The 22,104-nt window shown below is 40.3% G+C and overlaps 1 protein-coding gene across 5 annotated transcripts in view; it reads right to left on the bottom strand.

Annotated features, from left to right (window-relative positions):
* ASCC1 (activating signal cointegrator 1 complex subunit 1) overlaps positions 1–22,104 on the bottom strand; it is a 105,072-nt gene that overhangs the window by 1,368 nt on the left and 81,600 nt on the right. For 4 of the 5 annotated variants that reach the window (XM_077894902.1, XM_077894904.1, XM_077894900.1 and 1 more), the window contains one exon: positions 5,260–7,471. The exons of the other annotated variant lie outside the window; for it this stretch is intronic. In XM_077894902.1, the coding sequence (XP_077751028.1) occupies positions 7,355–7,471 (117 nt within the window). In that variant the 3' untranslated portion in view covers positions 5,260–7,354. Of the gene's footprint in view, positions 1–5,259; positions 7,472–22,104 lie in introns of those variants that run through there. 5 annotated transcript variants of the gene reach the window in all.

Consider the following 22,104-nt stretch of genomic DNA (forward strand, 5'->3'; position numbering starts at 1 on the left):
CAGCAGCACTCTGTGGTGGGAGAGCAGTTTGTTGGTAGACTGGGGGTGGAAGCCCACCTACTAGCTGTGTTATTGGGCAAGTTCCCTCATCTATTTTCTATCTGTAATGATAATACCACCCATCTCAGACCTCTGTGAAACTCGTGCGTAACTACACACTGTTTGAGCACAGTGGGCGTTAAAAAAATATTAGTTCTTTTCTCAGGTTGAGAAGGCTCTAATGCTCCAAAGTTATGAAGATGTACTAAAATCCTTCCCCACCATCTCAATCCTAGTCTTTTAGCAAAGCTCAATGCATACCGCCAGGGCACTGAGGAAGTAGATTCTAGACAGCTCCCCCATTCCAATACTATCGTGTGAGGTCCTTGATCTGTTACAATTACCAAAGTTGCCCATCAAGAGTTTGGACAGGCAGTGACAGGATGCCCATCAATAAGACAATAGATGTTTCCAGACTTTTGAAGGTCAAAATGTTTCCCACACTCTGGGTAGCTCCTCCAGTGGGATTGGTCCTCTGAAATACCTTCAAGCTGGGTCAGCTGATTTGCGCTGAAAGCAAATCAACAAGAATCCATGACTGTTCATTAAACCAATAGCAAAGCTAATTTAGGGGAGAGAATCCAATTCTCCAGATGACAGCTAAACAAGTTGTAGAAAATGGACAATTACAATTTATAAAGAAGAAAAGGGTTTCCTAAACTTTGAATTACTAGGTTGGCCTTTTCAAACGAATAGGCCCAAAAGCTACTGGGTGTATTTGTTAAGTGGTACATACATTTTATGCATTTTTCTGTTTGTATTTAGTATTTACCAATACAAAATGGAGGAACCTTAGTTTCCAAATAATAAACTTAAATTTAACCACATCTTTAAAACCATGTAATCTCATTTCTGGATGACCTCGTAAGAATTTTTAAAATGTACAAAGATACTCCATCCAGAACTGTTTATAATAGAAAACCTGGAAACCAACTAACTCATTGTTAGTCATGGACCAACTAGTTAAAGTGTAATACATACACACAATGGACTACTGCACAGACATTAAAAATAATGTAGATCTAAAGAAAAAAAAATAATGTAGATCTGTACCTGTTGACAACTAAGATGACCCACTACTTCCTACTGGATGAGAAAAGCTTGTTACAGAAGATCATGTGCAATATGATCCCATTTGGTATAGTATAGTATAGCAGTTGTCAAACTTTCTGGTCTTGGAGGTCCTTTACACTAAGAAATTATTGAGGATACCTATGGATATCACCTATTGTACTTGAAAATAAAACTAAGCCTGCCTCTCAATTTTGCTGTGAACTTAAAATTGCTCTTAAAAAAATTAAATATTTAAAGAAAACTCCTAAGGGTAATGCCTGGGTGGCTCAGCGGTTGGGCATCTCCCTTCGACTCAGGGCTTGATCCCAGGGTCCTGGGACTGAGTCACACACTGGGCTCCTTGCAGGGAGCCTGCTTCTCCCTCTGCCTATGTCTCTGTGTCTCTCATGAATAAATAAATAAATAATCTTAAAAAAACAACTCCTAAGGAATTGGGAAGAAATGTTTATTTTAAGATAACACATTACATATTAACAAAATAATATATTTTATGAAATACAACCATATTTCCCCAAAAAACTTAGCAAGAAGACGGCACTGATTTACATTTAATGTCTGGTTCAAAAGATGACAGGTAGATTAGCTTCTGCATTATAACAAGTATATTAGTTTGTTAGGATTGCCAAAACAAAATACCACAAACTGGGTGGCTTCAACAACAGGAATTTATTTTCTCAGAGTCCTGGAGACTAGAAGTCCAAGATTAAGGTGTTGCTATGTTTTGCTTCTTCTGAGGCCCTTCTTCCTGGCTTGCAGATGGCTGCCTTCTTGCTGTGTCATACATGGTCATTCCTCTATGCACACACGTTTCTGATGGACTTTTCCTTTGGTTGTCAAGCAATCCTTCATGAAGTATCTTCCTTTCTAGTTCTTTACTAACTGGACATTTCACCACACCACCGTTGATGTCATGAAGGTAGCAGCCAGGCACACTGCAGCCCACGGATCAGGGCAGAGGCAGAAGGCACTATCTCAATCTGGGTCTCTCTGTCCTGGATGGTCAGTTTCACTGTAATCCTCAGGCCCCTCCAGTCACTGGTTGCCTTGGTGATGTCATCACCAACCTTTTTTGAAGACAGACTCAGAGAAGGCCGATCTTGGAGGCCAGGGGTCTAATGTGTCCGTATTTCCTCTTCTCATAAAGACATCAGTCAGATTGGAATGGGACCTACCCCAAAGGCCTTGTCCTCTATTTTTTACTTAATCACCTGTTTAAAGGCCCTGTCTCCAAACACAACCACATTTTGAGGTACTGGGGGGTTAGGGCTTCCTAGGGATATAATGCAGCCCATAAACAGCTGATAAAAATAGCTAGTAAGAGCATAGTAGAAATACTGAGAGCGAATGGAGTCTAAAAACATATTACTTATCATGGAAAGCTGCCAACTTACAAAATTCTAGAAAACAAAAAAATATACAAGCACATATTCCATTAACCATCAAAGTGATGATGTCACCATGTCGCATAGCCTCTGGAAAACTCTAAAGTACACGCACGAGAGAATGAGAATGAAAAAAGCAAATAATACCTTTGTATTTTTAAGAAAACAATCTGGACCTCACACACAGCTCTAAAAGGCTCTCAGGGATTCCCAGGGGTCCACAGGCCACATTTTAAGAACTGGTGGTAGAGACTGTTATGACCTCAGGCAAATCTCCTAACCTTGTTAAGCCTCAATTTATAAAATGAGGGTAACGATAATACCAACTTAAGTGGGCTGTTGTAAAAATTAATGAGTAAATACTCGGGACACCTAGGTAGTTCAGCTGGTAAGCCTCTGCCTTTGGCTCAGGTCATGATCTCAGGGTCCTGGGATTGAGCCCTGTGTCCAGCTCCCCATTCAGCTAGGGTGGGGGGTGGTCTGCTTGAGATTCTCTCTCTTCCTCTGCCCCATCCCCCCACTTGCACTCTTTCTCAAATAAATGAAATATTTTTTTAAAAATGAGTTAATACATAAAAGACAAATGTGAGCATTCTGCAAATAATAGCTGTAATTTGTGAAACATTTAACAATATAATATGATTTGTGCTTAAATGCATAGAGTGTAGTAACCTCTGGATGATGAAATTTGTTTTTATTTTTTATTTTATTTTATTTGTAGATTTTATTTATTTATTCATGAGACACACAGAGAGAGAGGCAGGCAGAGGGAGAAGCAGGCTCCCCCCAGGGAGCCCGATGTGGGACTTGATCCCAGGACTCCGGGATCATGCCCTGAACTGAAGGCAGACGCCCAACTGCTGAGCCACCCAGGTGCCCTGAAATTTGTTTTTAAATCAACATTTAAACTGAAGTATAAAATACACATAGAAAAGAGCATAAAGCATAAAGAGTAGCTGGATGACTTGCCACAAAGTGAATGTATTTGATCTTTTGTTTAAAAGTACATTTTATTAACAACAAAAAAGTTATTAATAAAAACAGCCCCAAGGGCAGGCCTTTTGCTGGCCTGCAGCATCCTGGGGTATCTGTGTTCCCTGCAGGCATCAAGGGAGAATCTGAGAGGTGTTCCTCCACTCAATACACCCCTGGTGCTATTGGGTTCCCTTCAGCTTCAGGAACAGAGCACGGCACAAAAGTGAATCTGAACCAAGCTTTGGGTCTCTATGAAGCTGAATTCTCATCAATGTAAATTCTGGAGCTCACTTAAAAATAACCACCATAAGAAATGTTGTTTATCATGTTTCTACCATGGATATGGAGTTTGTCCAGAGCTAATTCATTGTATCTCCTCCAAGAAAATCAAGATTATTCTCCCATGATAAAGTTCTTATATAACAACACAGATCTTGTGTGGTAACTGCAGGAGAGATCATTTTCCTTCCTCCTCCCTGAGGAGCTGATGTGAAGCCAGTCAAACACTGGCTGGAGTGATGTGAGCTGCCATTTAACTTTATTCCAGCACAGAATGAATTGCTAAGTGATAATATTAAAGGAGATTTGATTATAAACACAATAGCAAATTTTCCAACATGTACCCCATACGGTTTGGTGAGAGGCGATCTTGAATCTTGGAAAATTCTCACAAATTTCTACAACTTACAAGATTCTAGGAAACACAAAAATACACAAGTATATGTTCCATTAACCACTGGAGTGAAGATGTCACTATGTCATGTAGCCTCTGGAAAAAGCCACTGCAGAGTTGTGAGAGGAGAGTAAGAAAGGTAACTTACTCGTGAAAAATTACTTAATACAATAGGAGGCGCCTGGGTGGCTCAGTCAGTTAAACATCTCCCTTTGGCTCAGGTCATGATCCCAGGATCCTGGGATGGAGCCCCCACACCAGGCTCCCTGCTTGGTGGAGAGTCACCTCTCTCTCTCCCTGTGTCCCTCCCCCTGCGCCCCTCCCCCTGCTAGTACTTTCTCTCTCAAATAAATAAATAAAATCTTAAAAAAAATACAATAGGTCCTTAAATGCACAGGTATTTCTAAATTTTAAATAATCAAATCTCCAATTCTATTAAGAATTTAGGATTTGGAGGCACCTGGCTGGCTCGGTTGGCAGAGCATGCGCCTCTTGATCTCGGGGTTGTGAGTTCAGGCCCCACGTTGGGTGTAAAGATTACTTTAAAATAAAAAAAATAAAAAAAAATAAATTAAAAAAAGATTACTTTAAAAAATAAAATGTTTATATATTTATATAAAAAAAGAATTAAGGATTTGATATACAAAGTTACACTTTTCCAAAGATAAAACTTAAAAAAAATTTACCAGAAATACAGGTCATAAATCTCTGACATCCAAAATAAAACATCTTTACTTCCTGTCAAGCCTGCTGAGGAAGCAGGTGTCGGAAAGCAGCCAGTAAGAAAGAAAGTGCCGGGATGAGATGAGGTCACTGAGCTCTGCTATCAGCTGCACTATCCAGTATGATCCCTTGGAGCATTCACTCCCACGTGCCATCTAACCACTGACAGTAAACAAGGTAAAATCTCAACTTAAATCAAAAAAAAAAAAAAAAAGAATGTTACTAGTAGGAAATTTCTGGGGGGAAAAAAACCAACCCTGCAGGCACTAATATGTAAGTTCTGGATGAATGATACATCTACAGGGGATAAGTGATGGCAACACTATATTCCAACACACCCAGACTTAGGGGGTCAAGCTAACACTGTATGATAATACTAAAAGAAAAACACAGTTACTGTGGAAATTCGTTTATTCAAAAGTGATCTGTACAGTCACACTGATAAACAAATCTGAGTGTGATACATAGCCCTTACTATGTAGTGGCATTAACACATAGGGTTCAGAATCAGACTTTTCAAACAGAAAGAAAGAATCAAAACAAGAGTAAGGAATGGAGAGAAGAGAAAAGAGGGGACATGGAGGGAGAGGGACGTGATTAGGAGGAGATGCATGTACGAGCATCACATGCTCTGCTGGAGTTCCCCAGCAGAGCATGTGATGGGACTGATGGGTTAGGCAAAGCTGTGCTGGGAGCCCTCTCTGTCTGCTGGTCTGTGGCAAGGAGGGAGGAACTTCTGCAGCTGACTGACCCTGTCCCAGGGAACTCTGCATCGTCCTGCTGATCTCCTCACTGTCTCTACTGCTACTGCCCTGAGAAGTAAATATAAAAGCACTATGATACTGTAACTCCATTAGTGGCCTGGAAAGAAGAAAGAGGACAGACCAAAGCAAAAGATAAAAACTTTATTTTGCCAAAGATAAAATTCTGAGTAGTAAGGGAACTGAAAGCAGGATCACAAAGAGATACCTGTTCACCCATGTTCATAGAGCACTATTCACAACAGCCAAGAGGTCAAGAAACCCACTGTGCACTGGTGACAGAGTGGATAAACAAAACGTGGTATACAAATACAATGGAATATTCTTTGGCCTTTTTTAAAGGAAGGAAATTCTGAGAAGTGCTACATCATAGATGAACCTTGAGAATATTATGCAAAGTGAAAGAGGCCAGTCACAAAAAGACAAATATTTGGGCAGCCCGGGTGGCTCAGCGGTTTAGCGCCACCTTCAGCCCAGGGCCTGATCCTGGGGTCCTGGGATCGAGTCCTGCGTTGGGCTCCCTGCATGGAGCCTGCTTCTCCCTCTGCCTCTCTCTCTCTCTCTCATGAATAAATAAAATCCTTTTTTAAAAAAAAGATGGCAAACCTTATGTCATGTGTTTTTTACCACAATAAAAAAGAATGGGTAGTGATTCAAAGTTAAGGTACAGGGGCATCTGGATGGCCCAACTGGTTGAGCATCTGCCTTCAGCTCAGGTCATGATCCCAGAATCGTGGTACTGAGTCCTGAATCGGGCTCCCTATTTAGTGGGGTTAGTGGGGAATCTGCTTCCCCTACTCCCTCTGCCTGCCGCCTGCCCCCCTTACTCGTGTACTCTCTCACATGCACACTCACTCTCAAATTAGAAAAATCTTTAAAAAAAAAAAAGTTAAGGTACAGGGGCGCCTGGGTAGTTCAGTGGGTTAAGTGTCTGACTTTTGATTTCAGCTCAGGTCATGATCTCAGGGTCATGAGATCAGGCTCTGTGCTCAGCGTGGAGTCTGCTCGGTAATCCCTTTCTCCCTCTGCCCCTCCTCCTGCTCTTTCTCTCTCTAAAATAAATAAAATCTGGGGCACCTGGGTTGCTCAATCAGTTAAGTGTCTGCCTTTGGCTTCGATTATGATCCCAGGGTCCTAGAATAGAGCCCCACATTGGGCTCTCTGCTCAGCATGGAGTCTGCTTCTTCCTCTACCTCTGCCTGCTTCTCCCCTCACTTGGGCTCTCCTGCTCTCTCTGTCAAATAAATAAATAAATAAAATCTTAAAAAAAAAAAAAAGGCATAAAGGGAAGCAAAAATCAAACCTAAAAACTGTAGACATTTGATTTAGGTGGAGAGTAACAAAACCAAGTCTTTAATTCTCTTTTAAAGTATTAATATGAAAGAGTTTAATGGCTGGAGCAAAATCATTGGTGTATGAGAGAATGTGAATCTCTGCTCCCATGAGCTTGAGACATACATGTCCAGAGAGGAACTTCAGAAAGAAAGGTAGATCCTACGAAAAATGAACACGCAAGAGTTACACAACCACCATGTACCTCCAACCATCTTGGCTGGCAGACAGTTTGATGACTGTGGACAACCATTAGAGACCATGGTGTGTATGGGGAACCACCCAGGAAAGTCACCATCCGAATTTCTCCATCCGTTCTCAGTAATTAAAACAAAGGTACTTTCCCTCGGCACCTTGTGAGGATGTTCAATTTATAGTGTTTCCCAAGATCCACCTCAGGAGAAGTCAATTTGCCCACAGGAGGCGTAGTTCCCAAAGCTGTCTACTGTAAACCTCTGGGAGATGTGAATTGAATTGAGCTTCAGGGTACCAAAGTAGAAGTTCTCAAACAGCTGAAAAGAAAGAATACAAACCCAGAATGAATATCCAAAGGAAATTATAGATGAAAATAACAACAGATTCTCTTGTAAAAACACTACAACAATCCCAACAAACCTCTCGTGCTTTTTCTTTTCAGTATTTATTCTGAAAAATGATCCTGGAGAGAAGGGACGAGAGTGGGAGTGAGAAGAGAACAGCAGCTCTCTCTCTGGTGAATTTTAAAGCCTCCTCTGATAAAAAGCACTACAGAAAAAGGGCTGAAAAGTCAATTCTTTCAGAATTTATCTACTAAGCCGATGTGACCAAGCACTTGCATAAAACATCCTGGGGCCGCACTCTGACTGACAGCACCTCACCCACCATGCTTGAGGACTTTCAGTTCCTGAGTCTATCCTCTCATTTCGTTACAGCCAGGATAAGATGTGATACAGTACACTGCTCCACCTAGTTATCAACATTTAGTAGAAACGGAGACTAAAATAAATAGAAGATAAGGCTCCTCACCCACCAGTGATTCTGACAACCCCTCAAGGAATATAGAACTCTTAGACATACCAAACAGCCTTCTACTGGATGATATCACACGTGCAAATGATAATATTTATCAAAAACCTTTTACTTGACTTGGATTGAAGCCAGCGTCCAAAAGTAAAGCATTTGCTCTTTACTTCAATTCTTTACTTTAAAAGCTTTCAAGTGAGTCAGAGGGAGGGACCTGTTCTTGTGATTAGCACATGTATACGGCAAAATCTAAAATGACATCAGAACTCATCCCAGAAAATTAACCACTTAGAAAACAGTGTCAAAGTGTAAAGGACTTACCTTTTTCTGTTAGGATGCAAGAGTTGCCACTTCTTAAAATGTCAGTAAAATCCCAAGAAAGCCTTTCAACACATATACCCAACAATGCTTGGGTAGAACGTTAAGGTGGGACCTTGGCACATAAGCCAGTGACTGTCTCTTCACTTATTTTTATACAACCTCCACAGCCATGGACTTCAGCCACTGTCGCCTTTCCTCTTCCTGCAATTAGTGGCCTAGCAAAATGACTGGGGTTCATTAAGGCTAACTTTATAAAGCCTAGTAAATATTGATTCTTCAACATGACATCAACTTGACCCCAAAGAGATCTATTTAGAGGTTGTAGGCTGCATTGTCTTGTCTTTCAGAAAGGTGATCAGCTCTTGCCTGCATTGATTTACACAATTAACTTCTCTTCCTGGCTTTGGCAGCCTGTTCAAACCATATCCATCCCTTTGTGTAAAAAAATACAGCCAAAATGGTTATCTGCTAATCCCTTTGCTGAACCTTAATTTGAAGTGAAAGCCACGTCAACAAGACTGGCAGATTTATAGCTTTGCAAACTGAAGTCTTCCAGGTACAAAAAAGAGCACCAAAGGGACAATAAAAGACTAAAACTAAACTAAAAGGGAACTCATAATACTTTCAACAAGTTACTTTTTCAGGATTAGCGGCTTTTGGGTCCTCTACCTTCTATTCCCTTTGCCCCTGTTTCCAAGTGATGGAGCCACACCTAGGAGTGGGCAGTGATCAGCCTCTGACTTCACTTTGCCTTTTGTGGATAACCTCTGGATGGCATGATTTGCCAGGGAGATCCTCGTGCTTCAGCTTTGAAGTAAATAGTAAATATGGTGGTAAGAGCAGCCTGGGAAAGAGTACTGAACTCAGTCTACATTCACACCCAGCACACAGGAGCTGCGTGACTGTGCGTAGATCACGCTGCCCACTGTACAAGATCAAGAGTGGCAAAGATCCGGTAAGATGAACAAGTCAAAGTAAACTGTAAGGCGCAACTAAAAAATTAAGTATTCCCTATGATGTTTTTGGTATCTCTCTGTTCTCATTAACCCTGAGCTTATTTTATCTTTCTGTATTGCTGTCTTCTTTCATACCTTTGATAATGTCACAAATGGATTTCTTACCCAGAAGTCACTAGTGCAGTGGTGATCTTCCTTCCTATCTCCACGCTCTTACTCCCTCTGTATGCTGATAAGGATTTTGTAACAATTTTTCACAGTTCTTGTGTGGGTTAGGCCTTGTTATATATATCTTTAGTCTTAAGCCTTTCTTTCATTTCTATCAATTATTTCTAGTGACATTAAAATGTAAGGTCTAGGGATCCCTGGGTGGCGCAGCGGTTTGGCTCCTGCCTTTGGCCCAGGGCGCGATCCTGGAGAGCCGGGATCGAATCCCACGTCAGGCTCCCGGTGCATGGAGCCTGCTTCTCCCTCTGCCTGTGTCTCTGCCTCTCTCTCTCTCTCTCTGTATGTGACTATCATAAATAAATAAAAATTAAAAAAAAAAAAGTAAGGTCTATTGAGGAAGGATCTTTTATGTCATTCACAGCTGAATACTACCATACGCTAGAACCATACCTAGTAGACTGTGTGTATGATCAATAAATATTTGCTGGAGAGAATGACAACAAAAACTAATGACAACAAAAGCTAATGTACATGTGTGTATATCTTATGTGAAAAGAGAAAGCTATGACATAGCCTTGTTCAGGCTGGATTTAAAGGTCACCACCTAGAAGTCCTTGAACAGGACTCACCAAAATTATATTACCTCTAATCATATCTCAACTGTAGCTAGTTGTCAGGAAAGAATTTGTGGTTAGTAATGGAAATTTCACATACTCCTTTTAAATGTCTGTTTCTTATTTGTCAAAGCCTAGACCCCTTTCTTAGCTCCAATTTCTAATCTGGAATGTCACTGAGCACCTGATGTGATGCATTTTCAGGCAAAGGCATACGATGTGGTTCTGTCTCTCGAGTGCTTATCATCTACTTAGGGAGACCGGGTACGAATCACAAGAGAAGAACATCGATGACATGGGTGTGTTCACCTTGTAAAAAGTTACTGATTTACTTTGTGATCTGTGCATTTCTGGATTATGTTCTACTTCAGTGAAAAAGTTTACCTAAAACAACATAGGTGGCAAAGATTAAACATGAAAAGGTCCAGACAACCAATAAATGCAGCGAGGTACAAAGAAAACAATGGGCACTGAGGACTCGGCACCAAGGACAGCCATCTGGATGGAGGAAATGGGAGCTGAGCAGGACAGCATGAAGGCAGAAATGGGCATGGTGAACCAGGCCAAGCAGACCGGGGTAGGTGTTTAGAAGGTCCCTAAAGAGTCACAGTGAGAAAGACTAAGGCTAGAGACGTAAGAACAGTGAATCACATGAAGGGACCCTGAGGGTTGGGTTCAGAAGTCAGACTCCATTCTAGATGGTAGGCAACCACTGAAGGTTTCTGAGCAGGTGGGTGGCCCAACATGAAAACCCTGTTTTAGGGAAACTGATATTGGTATGGTATGGTATACTGTGGCGCTTAGTGGAGTGAAAGAGAAAGTAAGGGAAACCAGGGCAGCAGTTCAGTCTGATATTGCGTGTCTTTTTAACTAAAATAGTATTTGTAGGCCTGGAATGATTGGAGCAGATGTGAAATACTCTGAATGAAACCCAGAAAACACTCCATGACTTTGTGAGTGTGAGGGAACCAGGAAAAGAGAAAATCATGGGTGACAGGATAAATATGAAGGTTACCGCTGAGTAACAACATTTCTTTGGCGATATGTGTCCCAAGCCCCTCTCCAACCTCGAGTTTTCCTGTTTTGATCTGAATATATGCATTCATGGCATGAAATATGTAGCACAGTTAAGTGATAGAATACCACCATAAAAAGCCTTATGACAATTCTTTTTTTTGAGTAGTTCTCTATGTATTAGAGAAATGAACCCTGGTCTATGTTATGAATTGCAAATATAGCCCCCACTACCACCCCACCCCGTTTGTTATTCGACTTTGCTTGCTGTGGTTTTTGCCAGTCAATTTAAACTTTTTATGAACTCAAATGTATTGTTAACGAGATTTTTAACACAGTTACTAATGCCAATAGTATTAAATATATATTGAAAGATCATAATGAATGATACAAATATAAGTATTGACAACAATGCTAATAAAATAAATACTGTTACTGGCCAACTTACTGGGCAAGCATGTGTGCCAGGCTCTAGGCTGTGGGCTACACCTGACTATGTGACTGTATCCTCAAAACCCCAAGAAGCAGATACTAATTATTAATTTCTATTTCACAGGTGAACCTGAAATTTAAAAGGCTTAAGTGACTTGCCCATAGGTACACAGCAAATACATAGCAAATAAAGGGTATGAAATAAAGCTGGAAAAGAAAAAAAGAAAGTGGAGATTTAAACCCGGGCAGCCTAACTGGATGGGCTGGTGAACTCCGGCACCCCCCGTCCCCTTCCTGGGCAGTGCCCCTTCCAACATCTCTGCTTAAGCCACAGTGGGGGTGCTCTACCCAACAACTCGAGATTGAAACAAACACAGTCTTCCACTGGTTACTCCTACTTTCACTGCCACCTCTTCTTGAGGACCTGGTGTAAGAACTGGAAGGCTGGAAGAATTTTACTTGAATTCTGGTTGAAAATGAGCACGAGGGAGTTCTATTTAATTAAGTACCTGAAAGGGGAAAGAGGAAAAATCTTAAACTATAAAAAGGAAAAAGAAACTCGGTTGCTCTAGCTTAAAGTAGTTCATGAAGAGCAAAGTGGTCTATTGTTTGGGAAATAAAAGACTTAACAGGAAAATTTTAAATTAAGAAAGAATCACACCAAGGCATTTAAATCATGCTGTTTTTTTTTTCTCTTCATTGTTGTTTTAGAACAATTCCCTTGGGAATTCTGAAACCTAAACCATTCTTTTTCTTCCACAAACATTCTTTTTCTTTCTTTCTTTTCTTTCTTTTTCTTTTTTTCTTTCTTTCTTTCTTTCTTTCTTTCTTTCTTTCTTTCTTTCTTTCTTTTTCTTTCTCTCTCTCTTCTCTCTCTCTCTCTCTCACACACACACACACACACATACACACACACACAGCCCTGTTGTGCTGGAAGCCAGCATTTTTTTTAAAAGCCTGCTACAAAGGAACATAACAATGAACAGCTCACAAAACCACAAATATTTGATAAGGAAATAAAATTAGGATTTAAGACTTCAAATATTTGGGATACTACTTATAAGCAGTAAGTACCAATTTGAACAATCTAAAAATTTTAAATCTAAGTAGGCACAGATATGACATTTGAAAGTTGCTGTGCACACAGCTGCTATCTTTTGTTGAATACTCCTAGTATCTTTAGAAAATAGAACAAACTTTCCCTTTGACCAAGTAAAGAGAGAAATGTGGACCATCAAGATGAAAGGTCTGGATCTGTTAAAAATAAAAACAGGCCCCAAATGGAGTCACCTGTGCTAAGCCCCACATCAGCAAACCAAGATTTAATATCTAACCTGACTGCAGTTTCAGCCTCTCCCAGGAATGTGACCTTTCACTAGTCAATCTGGAATTCCCTGGTCGGTAATGGTGGGGTCATCTGCCTGAGAGACCCCTGCCCTCCCCTAAAGGAAGGTGACTTTGCCTGAAACAAACCACTTCTTGTTGGAAACTTCCTTTTTCCACCCCCCTTCTTCCAATAAAAGCCTTTCATTTTATACAGCTCCTTGGAGTTCCTTTCTATCTGCTAAAATGGGATGCTGCTGGATTCACGAATCATTAAATAAACTCAATCAGATCTTCAAATTAACTCAGATGAATTTCGTTGTTTTTTTTTTTTTTTTTTTAAACAGGTCGAAACCAAGGCTTCCCTGACAGAGACGTGCAAGATAAAATCCAACCATCCTGCTGTCCCCTGTTCACATGACCTGTGAAGCCTATCATTTCTTAGCTTGTACATGTTTGTTTCCTAGGGAGAACACAATGGGAATTATTGATTTCTAGTAATGTTGTGGTATACACTGAAAGAAAACAGTGAGATGGAAGGGCTGATTGTGGTCATTTTTCCTTGCATTCATTTCAGACCTTCCTCCCAGGCCCTATGACACAACTACCAAAGACCAGAAAGAACTCCACATGTAACAAAGATGATACAAAAAATCTCAGACAGAAGTGGGATGAGGGTGGAGAGGAGCCTTCTCGCATCTGTGACCTCAAGCCACAAAATGGAATGAATGGCCAATCCTCAATAGCATAATGGCACACCTGTTGGGGATCTCTGCCCATGCGGCTTCCCAAAGGAGGCTTGTTCTCTTTCTTCCATCTTAGACAAAGTAGTGGCCCCTCTCTCCAAAGACCTCTCCTTTACAGAAATCTAATTCTCGTACTGGGAGGCCTCAGTGAACTATTTGCTGTCTAACACACCTTCACTAGGAGGAAATTCATTTCAAAGTCCAAAATAAGGATCCAAATATCTAATTCCTATGAAATGTATAATCATTCCTGGCATATGTGAGTTAAACTAACCCTTAAAACATAAAGTGGTACAACTGAAAATAAATACTGGTGTTCAATTAATGCAAGTATTTGGCAAGATGTACTGGGTCCCATTTCTCCAGAAGAAGGGATGCTTTCTATTGTTTTCATATATGGGACTCAGACTTTTGAAACCCAAAGTAAACAGGAGTATCAAGTGCATGATACTTTTGAGGGTTTCTTAGTTTTTCTTCTATAATCTGTTTTACCAAGTTCTATTTCTTATAATTACTGCCCCCCCCACTATAGATAAAAGTAACAGTAATAACACTATTTTGTACTTAATAACAATGCTTACCCACCAATCTCCCTACCAGGGATGGGGATGAATGGAAGATAGTCTGACAAAGCACTCAGAGCTCTGTAGGAAGGCATTCCCAGCATGAAGCCTTGCTGTGATTAAATAACACCTTTCCTCTAAGGATCTAAAAGTATCTCACAAAACTCAGTAACCCTTCAAAAGATTGCTGTGATGTAAAACAGAGCTGAGCTTTATTATTTAAAAGAAAAGAACCAGATAGGCTAGGACCACTAACTTTGTGATATAAATTTAAGAGATCCCAGGGTCAGGCTCAGAACACAGGTCAGTGGAAGGCCAAATCCACAAGGCAGTGTGTTACGTGCATCACAATTTGAACAACAAATCTGTGCCGAAGAATGCCAAGAGGAGATGTTTCATTCTTGGGCCATGTGTATGCCATCAGTCTGCAAAGAAACTGTTCACATGGTTCTGTGGCCAAGAATGAGAAACAAATAATGTGAAAAGCTATCATCACAGCCCTTGGGAGCACCTAACTGAAAAGCAAAACAAATAATGGTATACTTCAGAAGCATTCTTCATGAAATTGGCCTCCACACACAAGATGGAGACTTTAGGTAGTAGATAGAAAGTAATGGACACCAGACTACAAACATAACAGGTTTGAACAATAACACAGCTCTATGTATGTCACAGTACTAATCTCACTTACAGTTAGGATCACAGATAAGGGTTTTTTTTTTTTTCCTACAAATAAGTTTTCTTTCAAAGTTTTGTTAAAACTCCCCTAGCCTAAAAGAAAAAAAAAAAAATTCTGAATTTCTGCCAAGGTACCACACAATTCAAGTTCTCAAGCCTTTCTGTACCTTCATTTTTCTTCTGGCTACATGCGACATTACTTCTGGAGAGTAAACGTGGGAGATAGGAATGAAGAAAGAAGGAAGGGCAGCCTGGGTGGCTCAGCGGTTTAGCGCCGCCTTCAGCCCAGGGCCTGATCCTGGAGACCCCGGATTGAGTCCCATGTCAGGCTCCTTGCATGGAACCTGCTTCTCCTCTGCCTGTGTCTCTGCCTCTCTCTTTCTCTCTCTCATTCTCTCTCTCTCATGAATAAATAAATAAAATCGAAAGAAAGAAAGAAAGAAAGAAAGAAAGAAAGAAAGAAAGAAAGAAAGAAAGAAAGAAAAAGAAAGGAAAGGAAAGAGGGAAGGAAGGAAGGAAGGAAGGAAGGAAGGAAGGAAGGAAGGAAGGAAGGGAGGGAGGGAGGAAGGAAGGAAAATGGAGATCCAACAAGTTCAGGGGTCAAAAAAAGGCCTCCCATCCTTTTTTTTTTTTTTTTTTAAATTTTATTTATTTATTCATGAGAGACTCAGAGAGAGGAGCACAAACATAGGCAGAGGGAGAAGCAGGCTCCCTGCAAGGAGCTCGATGCAGAACTCAATCCCAAGACTCCGAGATCACCACCTGAGCCAAAAGCAGACACTCAACCACTGAGCCACCCAGGTGGCTCCCATCTACTTCTAAGATATTCATAAAGACTGTACTTATATGGATTCTTTCTAAATACCACATAAGAACACCCTTGAACTTATTCATACTAAGGCATGTTTCTCTACATACAAACACACAACTTTGTCTGAAAACTAGAGATAGAAACTTCTATTGAGAGAGAGATCAAAATGGTACTTAGGGAAAACTAGACTTTAATGCTTTCCTGTCAACGACCACAAAGCCATTCTTTCCCCTGTTTCTCCATTTTTAAACAAGGAGGACACTTTACAAGCATATGCTGTGCTACAGCAAGATAAATTGTAAGATGGAATTTTGAGCTCTGATTATGATTGTCAGTTATGGGCTATAAGTACTAATGCATCATTATAGGAACCAAAAAGCAGAGTTTCCTATAAAGAAAAAAGGAAAAGAAAAAAAAAAAGAAAAAAGGAAAAGGTTGAGTAGGAACTCTGACAGTTTAGTCTGCAGTCCTCATCTGGTCTTGCAGAGCTGTAGTATTTTTAAAGACTGGAATAGGGACATTGCCGTCAGAATAAAGAAAGCCTACTTCAGAATAAAAGACAATGTGGCTGGTAGGTACTTACTATCCTAGAATCACCTTCAAATACAGCCCTAACTCTACCCAAGATGCCACTTTTAATCTGAAACCTCAAATTGCAGTGATCAAGTGGTGAGAGAGCCAATAATAATAGCTAATAATAGCCAATAAAAAGAGGACATAATGTACTTCCAGAAAGGCCTGGGGCACCATACATCCAAGGAGCAAGGTTAAGGCCAGACTGCGGGAGGAGTAGTCCCTGACGTCATCAGTTGCCTGCATCAGGAAAGCTGCAAAAGGCTGGAAATCAGTGAACCAGCTGCAGTTAGTTCTTCAACCCATTAGCATATCACTCCTGCTTTGTGCATCTCCATTAAAGGAGGACCAAAACTGTGCATGTCACCAGAGCAGAAGTCCCATTTCTAGCAGCTGAAATGGCACATGAACACGATGAGGCTCCTTATACGGAACGGGGACGTGAACATGACAGTCCTTCATTCATTCTGCTCTCCGAAACCACCTGCCTGTCTCAGCTGCAGTGAGCAAGAGGAGCATAACAGCATGACCTAAGGAGGCGCCAGGCAGAAGCCAGACAAACAGCCAGGGAATAAAGGCTTCAAAACTTCCCTCAAATAATCACTCAGGGTTGCACTTTTGGATGTTTGGCCTGAGCCTCACTGCTGACATAAGGATTATCAAGTTTAGCTTAAGACTTTGCTGGTAAGGCCAAATGACCTATTAGAGAGTGAATTAAAACAGCTATATACAAACAGGATGCCAAGCAGTTCTGCTGAGCACCTCAATACTCAAAATGCCAAGGGACTTCCCCTCCCTGCAGAGCCGTTTAATTTTAAAGAGCAGCAAGAAAAAAATGTGGGGTTGAGGTAGGAGGAAGGAAGAGGCCAGAGGCCATGATGACAGGGCTGCTGAGCCTCCACTGAACCTCGGCACACAACCCATACAAGGCACACAACCCATACAACCGATGCTCTGCCCTGCTCCACGAAAGCACGCACGTAGAATTAGCATCAGAGATGGGCAGCTGGGAGTTCAGTTTGCTACAAAATTCATTCCAGAGAAAGCCTTGCCTCGGGGCATTGATATTACTGCTTTAGCAGGTCGAAACTGTCCCCTGGGGACTCCTGGCTAGAAGAGACTCTTCAATGCACCCAGTGGGTGACTTTTCAGAACTAATGTAGGTAATGTTTCTGCAGATAAATCCTTTCCTTCAGAAAGTCTCTTCGTGTTCATTCAAGTATGTCACCACTCTTTTAAATCTTCAGTTTGGTCACCTTCCCTCAGGTATTATTCATAATTGTCCCTTAAACACATGCAACAAAAGATGAGTGATCTTGTATTATATATTAGACAGGAAGTTCAAGTCAGCAGAAAGAAACCCCTGAAATGGAGCACTGGGGACAGGAGCAGAGCTGAGTCCTGCTTGGCCTGGCAGTCTCTCAGCCGAGTGGCTTGAGGGAGGCTAGGCATAAAGGGGCTGACTACTGTGCCAAGCAACACATTCAGAAAAAGAACAAAGTGAGACGGGAGGAGAACACAAGGTCACCGGGCTCAGCCCAGCTCCATTCTGACTTTTCCAACAGGAGGACAGCATCCAGAAGTTAAAGAGCAAATCAGATACTCATCAAAACATCAGACAACAGCAAGAGTACACATACACATAAATAACAATTGTCCAAGTAATAGCTAGGGTTGTGATGGCTCCCTGGGAGATGGGAGAGAGGCTGCCACATGTTATCTTGGATTTTCAATGAAGTCATCTTATACAGGGAGACGTGTGAGATACTATGTCCTGGGTCAGAACCCCAGTGAACCAGCAGCCCCAGTTGCACCACTGCAGCATTACATATTAAGACACACACCTGGTTGTCTATATTCATTTCAGATGGCCTCCTTCCATTTGCAAAGGGCTATAGGTCAATAAGCAAAGGCTTTAGAAGAGGGATACGCTTATCACAACCCCACCCCTCCCACACCTCAGGAGTTACAAGAACAAGACGCCTACAATTTAAGAAAGTGGTATCCATGTTTTAACCTACAATTGAGAGACTGAACTCTGACAGGTGGTCTGGTTGACTTACATTCTGTGTTTTCACTTTTAATTTGTAACAATAATGTTCCCATTTGAACAGGAATTATAAAACTGTTTCATCAGTGGGATATAGGAAAGAGGACATTGTTTCTTAATTAGTCATCACCAACTTAATAGGTTTCCTGGCATTGTGGACTTCACTCTTGTTTCTGGTTTCTTTTTTTTTTTTCACTCTTGATTCTTTGATCTCTTTGCACCAATGTCCTCTAATAACACTTAGACATTGTTGGCACCAAGTCTACCCAATCGAACACGGTTCCATTTGGTCTGGTCTCTAAACAACAGGCTGCTTTAAAGAAGACAGTGCTGTTACCAACTCTGGGTACAGATTTTATTCAGCTACTCGTTTGTCTACACTATAGTTAAAAACATACAGTGGAGTATATATACACTATGGGCTACTATTCGTCTTAAAAAGAAACAAAATCCTAACACATGCTACAACATTGATGAACCTTGAAAATATGTAGCTGAAATAAGCCAAAAAATAAAAGGGCAAAATATTGTATGATTCCATTCATATGAGATACCTACAACAGTCAAATTCAGAGCCAGAAGCAGAATTTGGGCCGGGGGGTGGGGGGGCGGGTTTGCCAGGGGCTGAGGGGAGGAAAGAACGAGTAATTACTATTTAATGGGTGCAGAGTTTCAATTTGGGATGACAAAAACATTCTAGAGATGGGACAGTGGCAATGGGTGCACAACAATGTGAACTGCACTTACTGCCACTGAATTCTACACTTAAAATTGATTAAAATGGGAAATCTTATATATATTTTACCACAAAACACAATGGACCCCAAATGAACCATAACCCAACTCACTTCATTTGTGAACTATATACCAAATGATACGACTGGATCCCTAGAAATGACTGCATAAAAGAGATGAATATTTCCCACAATAGTAACAGGCACCCTGTTCAGAGTTCACAGGAATGTAATTAGAGGAACCAACGACAACAGTGTATTTGTTCTCCCTTCCCCAAATACATGGAAAATCTAGCTTAGTGTTTTATATGTAGTAGCTATTCAAGGAAATATTTATTTTCTTGATTTTTAAAAAAGATTATTTATTTATTTATTCATGAGAGACACAAAGAGAGGCAGAGACATAGGCAGAGGGAGAAACAAGCTCCTGATGGGGGAGCCTGATGTGGGATTCGATCCTAGGACCCCGAGATCACAACCTGAGCCAAAGGCAGACACCCAACCACTGACCCATTCAGGTACCCCCTGAAATATTTATTTTCTATTGTCAGTGTCTATGCCAAACCATGGCCTCTATCTTGTCATTGTGCAGGTTAGACCCTTCTAAATCCAGCATTCCCTGCCTGAGCCAAAACAACACATAGGAGTATTCCAGTACCACTGCGAAGACAAATAACCAATAAACGTAAATTCAAAATAGAGTGAAGAGAGGGGGAAAAAAACATCGTGTATGAACAGGCTAAAAGGAGGTGCATCATTCTAGAATGGATGTTGGCTGTCAACAATTAGCCAAGTGCTCATTTTCCAGTTTCATTTTAACAGTGGTTTCACCTCACTGACAGTCATGTCTCTGGTTGCCCTCATTAGTGTTTTAAGACTTCACTTTCCAGACAAAGTGACACATAAAACAAAGGCAGAGGAAAAGTTTTGGTAAAATACTGCTTAGATATGAATCTTCCTCCTGGCTCCCATCCTAATCCAATAGCCTAAAATAAGACCACATAAAACCAAACTGAAGCATTTCAAACTGCACTTTTCTTTTATCTCTGATGCTTGAAAAAACTGCCGAATCTCCTGGCAAAAAAGTATTTCATGTCTTTTCATATACAATATTTCTATTACTAGCAAAACCTGTAAAAGCCCCTAATGCTTTCCTGCAATCTCCCATTTTCATGAGTTTTGTTTTTCAACTATGAAGAATGGAGGCAGAGCCATATTTTATCATGAATAGCAAAATAACAGTGGCCTTATTTTGGCAAGATGTCTTGTCCCAGGTTTGTTCTTAAGCTCCACATTTTTCTGACAGTCATGCTAATTATAAAATTTGCACAACTTTACAATTTATAATTAATTATAATTTATTATATGATATATATTACATGTTATATAATTTATAACAAATTATAAAATTTATAAGAGCAGTGTTCTTTATTTTTCATTCAATAATTTTTATTAATATATTCTGTAATAAGGCATAAATGAAATGGCAAAAGAAATCATTGTTCATCTTTCAAGTTAATGAATGTATACCACAGAGAAAAATAAAATTAGTCTTGGATGTATTCTGAAATAAAAAGAAGTATAAATTCAAGTTCATTATGATCCATATCAGCTGAATCTTGCTATGCGGAGTACTAAAGTTACAATCAAATTTAATTGAAAAATGAACTTCACTTATTAATGGAGGATTCTGAGTTATGAGCTATAGGTATATTTAATTTGAGGCTGTCCTTTTCTTGAATTTAGTAAACTTGTTTTAAAAAAAGAAATAAAAGAAATAAGCAGGGGCACCTGAGTGGCTCAGTCAATTAAAAATCTGTCTTTGGGTCAGGTCATGATCCCAGGGTTCTGGGATGAGCTGTAGGAGACTCTCTGCTCAGTGGGGAGTCTGCTTCTCCCTCTCCCTTCCCCCAGCTCGTGCTCTTGGGCGCTTTCTCTGTCAAGATAAATAAATCTTTAAAAGTAAAATTAAAAAAGAAAGAAACATTTTCTAGAAAAGATTAAATAGAAATTTAAATTTAAATAGAAATTTCTATTAAGTAGAAATTCAATAGGATTGACTGTTAACTAAATTATTTATAACATAATTAGTATATATCTTGAGGGTCTATTAAATATGAGCATTACATCTAGTCTTAAAGTTGTGTTGGGTGAAGCAAAAGAAAATTAAACTAAACTCTAATCATTTAAGTGTCAGCAAACTTTTTCCATAAAGGCAAGGTGTTCATATGGTGTCTGTCACAGCTCCTCAACTCTGGCATTGTAGCACTAAAGCAGTCAGTGCATAAACAAATGAGGGTGGCCATGTTCCAATAAAACATTATTTATGGATGCTGGCCTTGAATTTTACATGATTTTTACATGTCCTAAAATATTACTCTTGATTTTTTTTCACGCATTAAAAAACATTCACAGTTGGAGGGCCACATGCAAAACATGTGGTAGGACATATCTGGCCCTCAGATGATAGTTTAACGGCCCCTGTTCTACGAGGTTACAATCTCTAGTATGGGGTGTAAAAAAAAATCTCCCCTATGGCAAAGAGAAAACCTTTTTCTTCTCCTCTTCCCAAATCTGATTTCTGTAAAAAATCAGTCAATCTGGAACAACAAAGTGCTTGAGAGGTACAAGAACATTGCCAAACACTGGGGAGCACATGACAGCTCTCTGCATAATCAAAGTGAGGAGAGGAGGGAAGAATGTTGTAACTGGGATGGGCCTTACTATTACAGAAGAGGTACTGTGTTTGAAGAAGGAGCAGAATTTGCACACAAGATTGCAGTCAAAGAAGCAGAGAGACAAGGATAAAACCCAAAAAGTAGCCCTACAAGGCAGTAAATTAAAAAAAGAAAAAAAATTCAGTGGCAGGGAAAAATCCAGGAGGTCCATTACCACTAGAACCAAGAGAAGGCCACATTTGAAGGAGAAAAGGGCTTCATATTGTCAGTGTGGTTACTGGGAAAAGGTAAAAGTAGGCCAAGGCCCTAAAACAGGGGCCCTGGTGATCCTTAACAAAGTGTTGTTTCAGTTCAACAACAGAGTGAGAGCCAGGTTTCAGGGAATTAGATAGGGAATAGTTTGAAAAGGATGACGGCAGAAGAATGGCTTTTTAGAGAAATGAACTCTTATTTCTTTATTAAAAAACAAAACAAAACAAAAA

This window comes from Canis aureus, chromosome 4 (genome assembly GCF_053574225.1).
Source record: "Canis aureus isolate CA01 chromosome 4, VMU_Caureus_v.1.0, whole genome shotgun sequence".
NCBI classification, from domain to species: domain Eukaryota; kingdom Metazoa; phylum Chordata; class Mammalia; order Carnivora; family Canidae; genus Canis; species Canis aureus.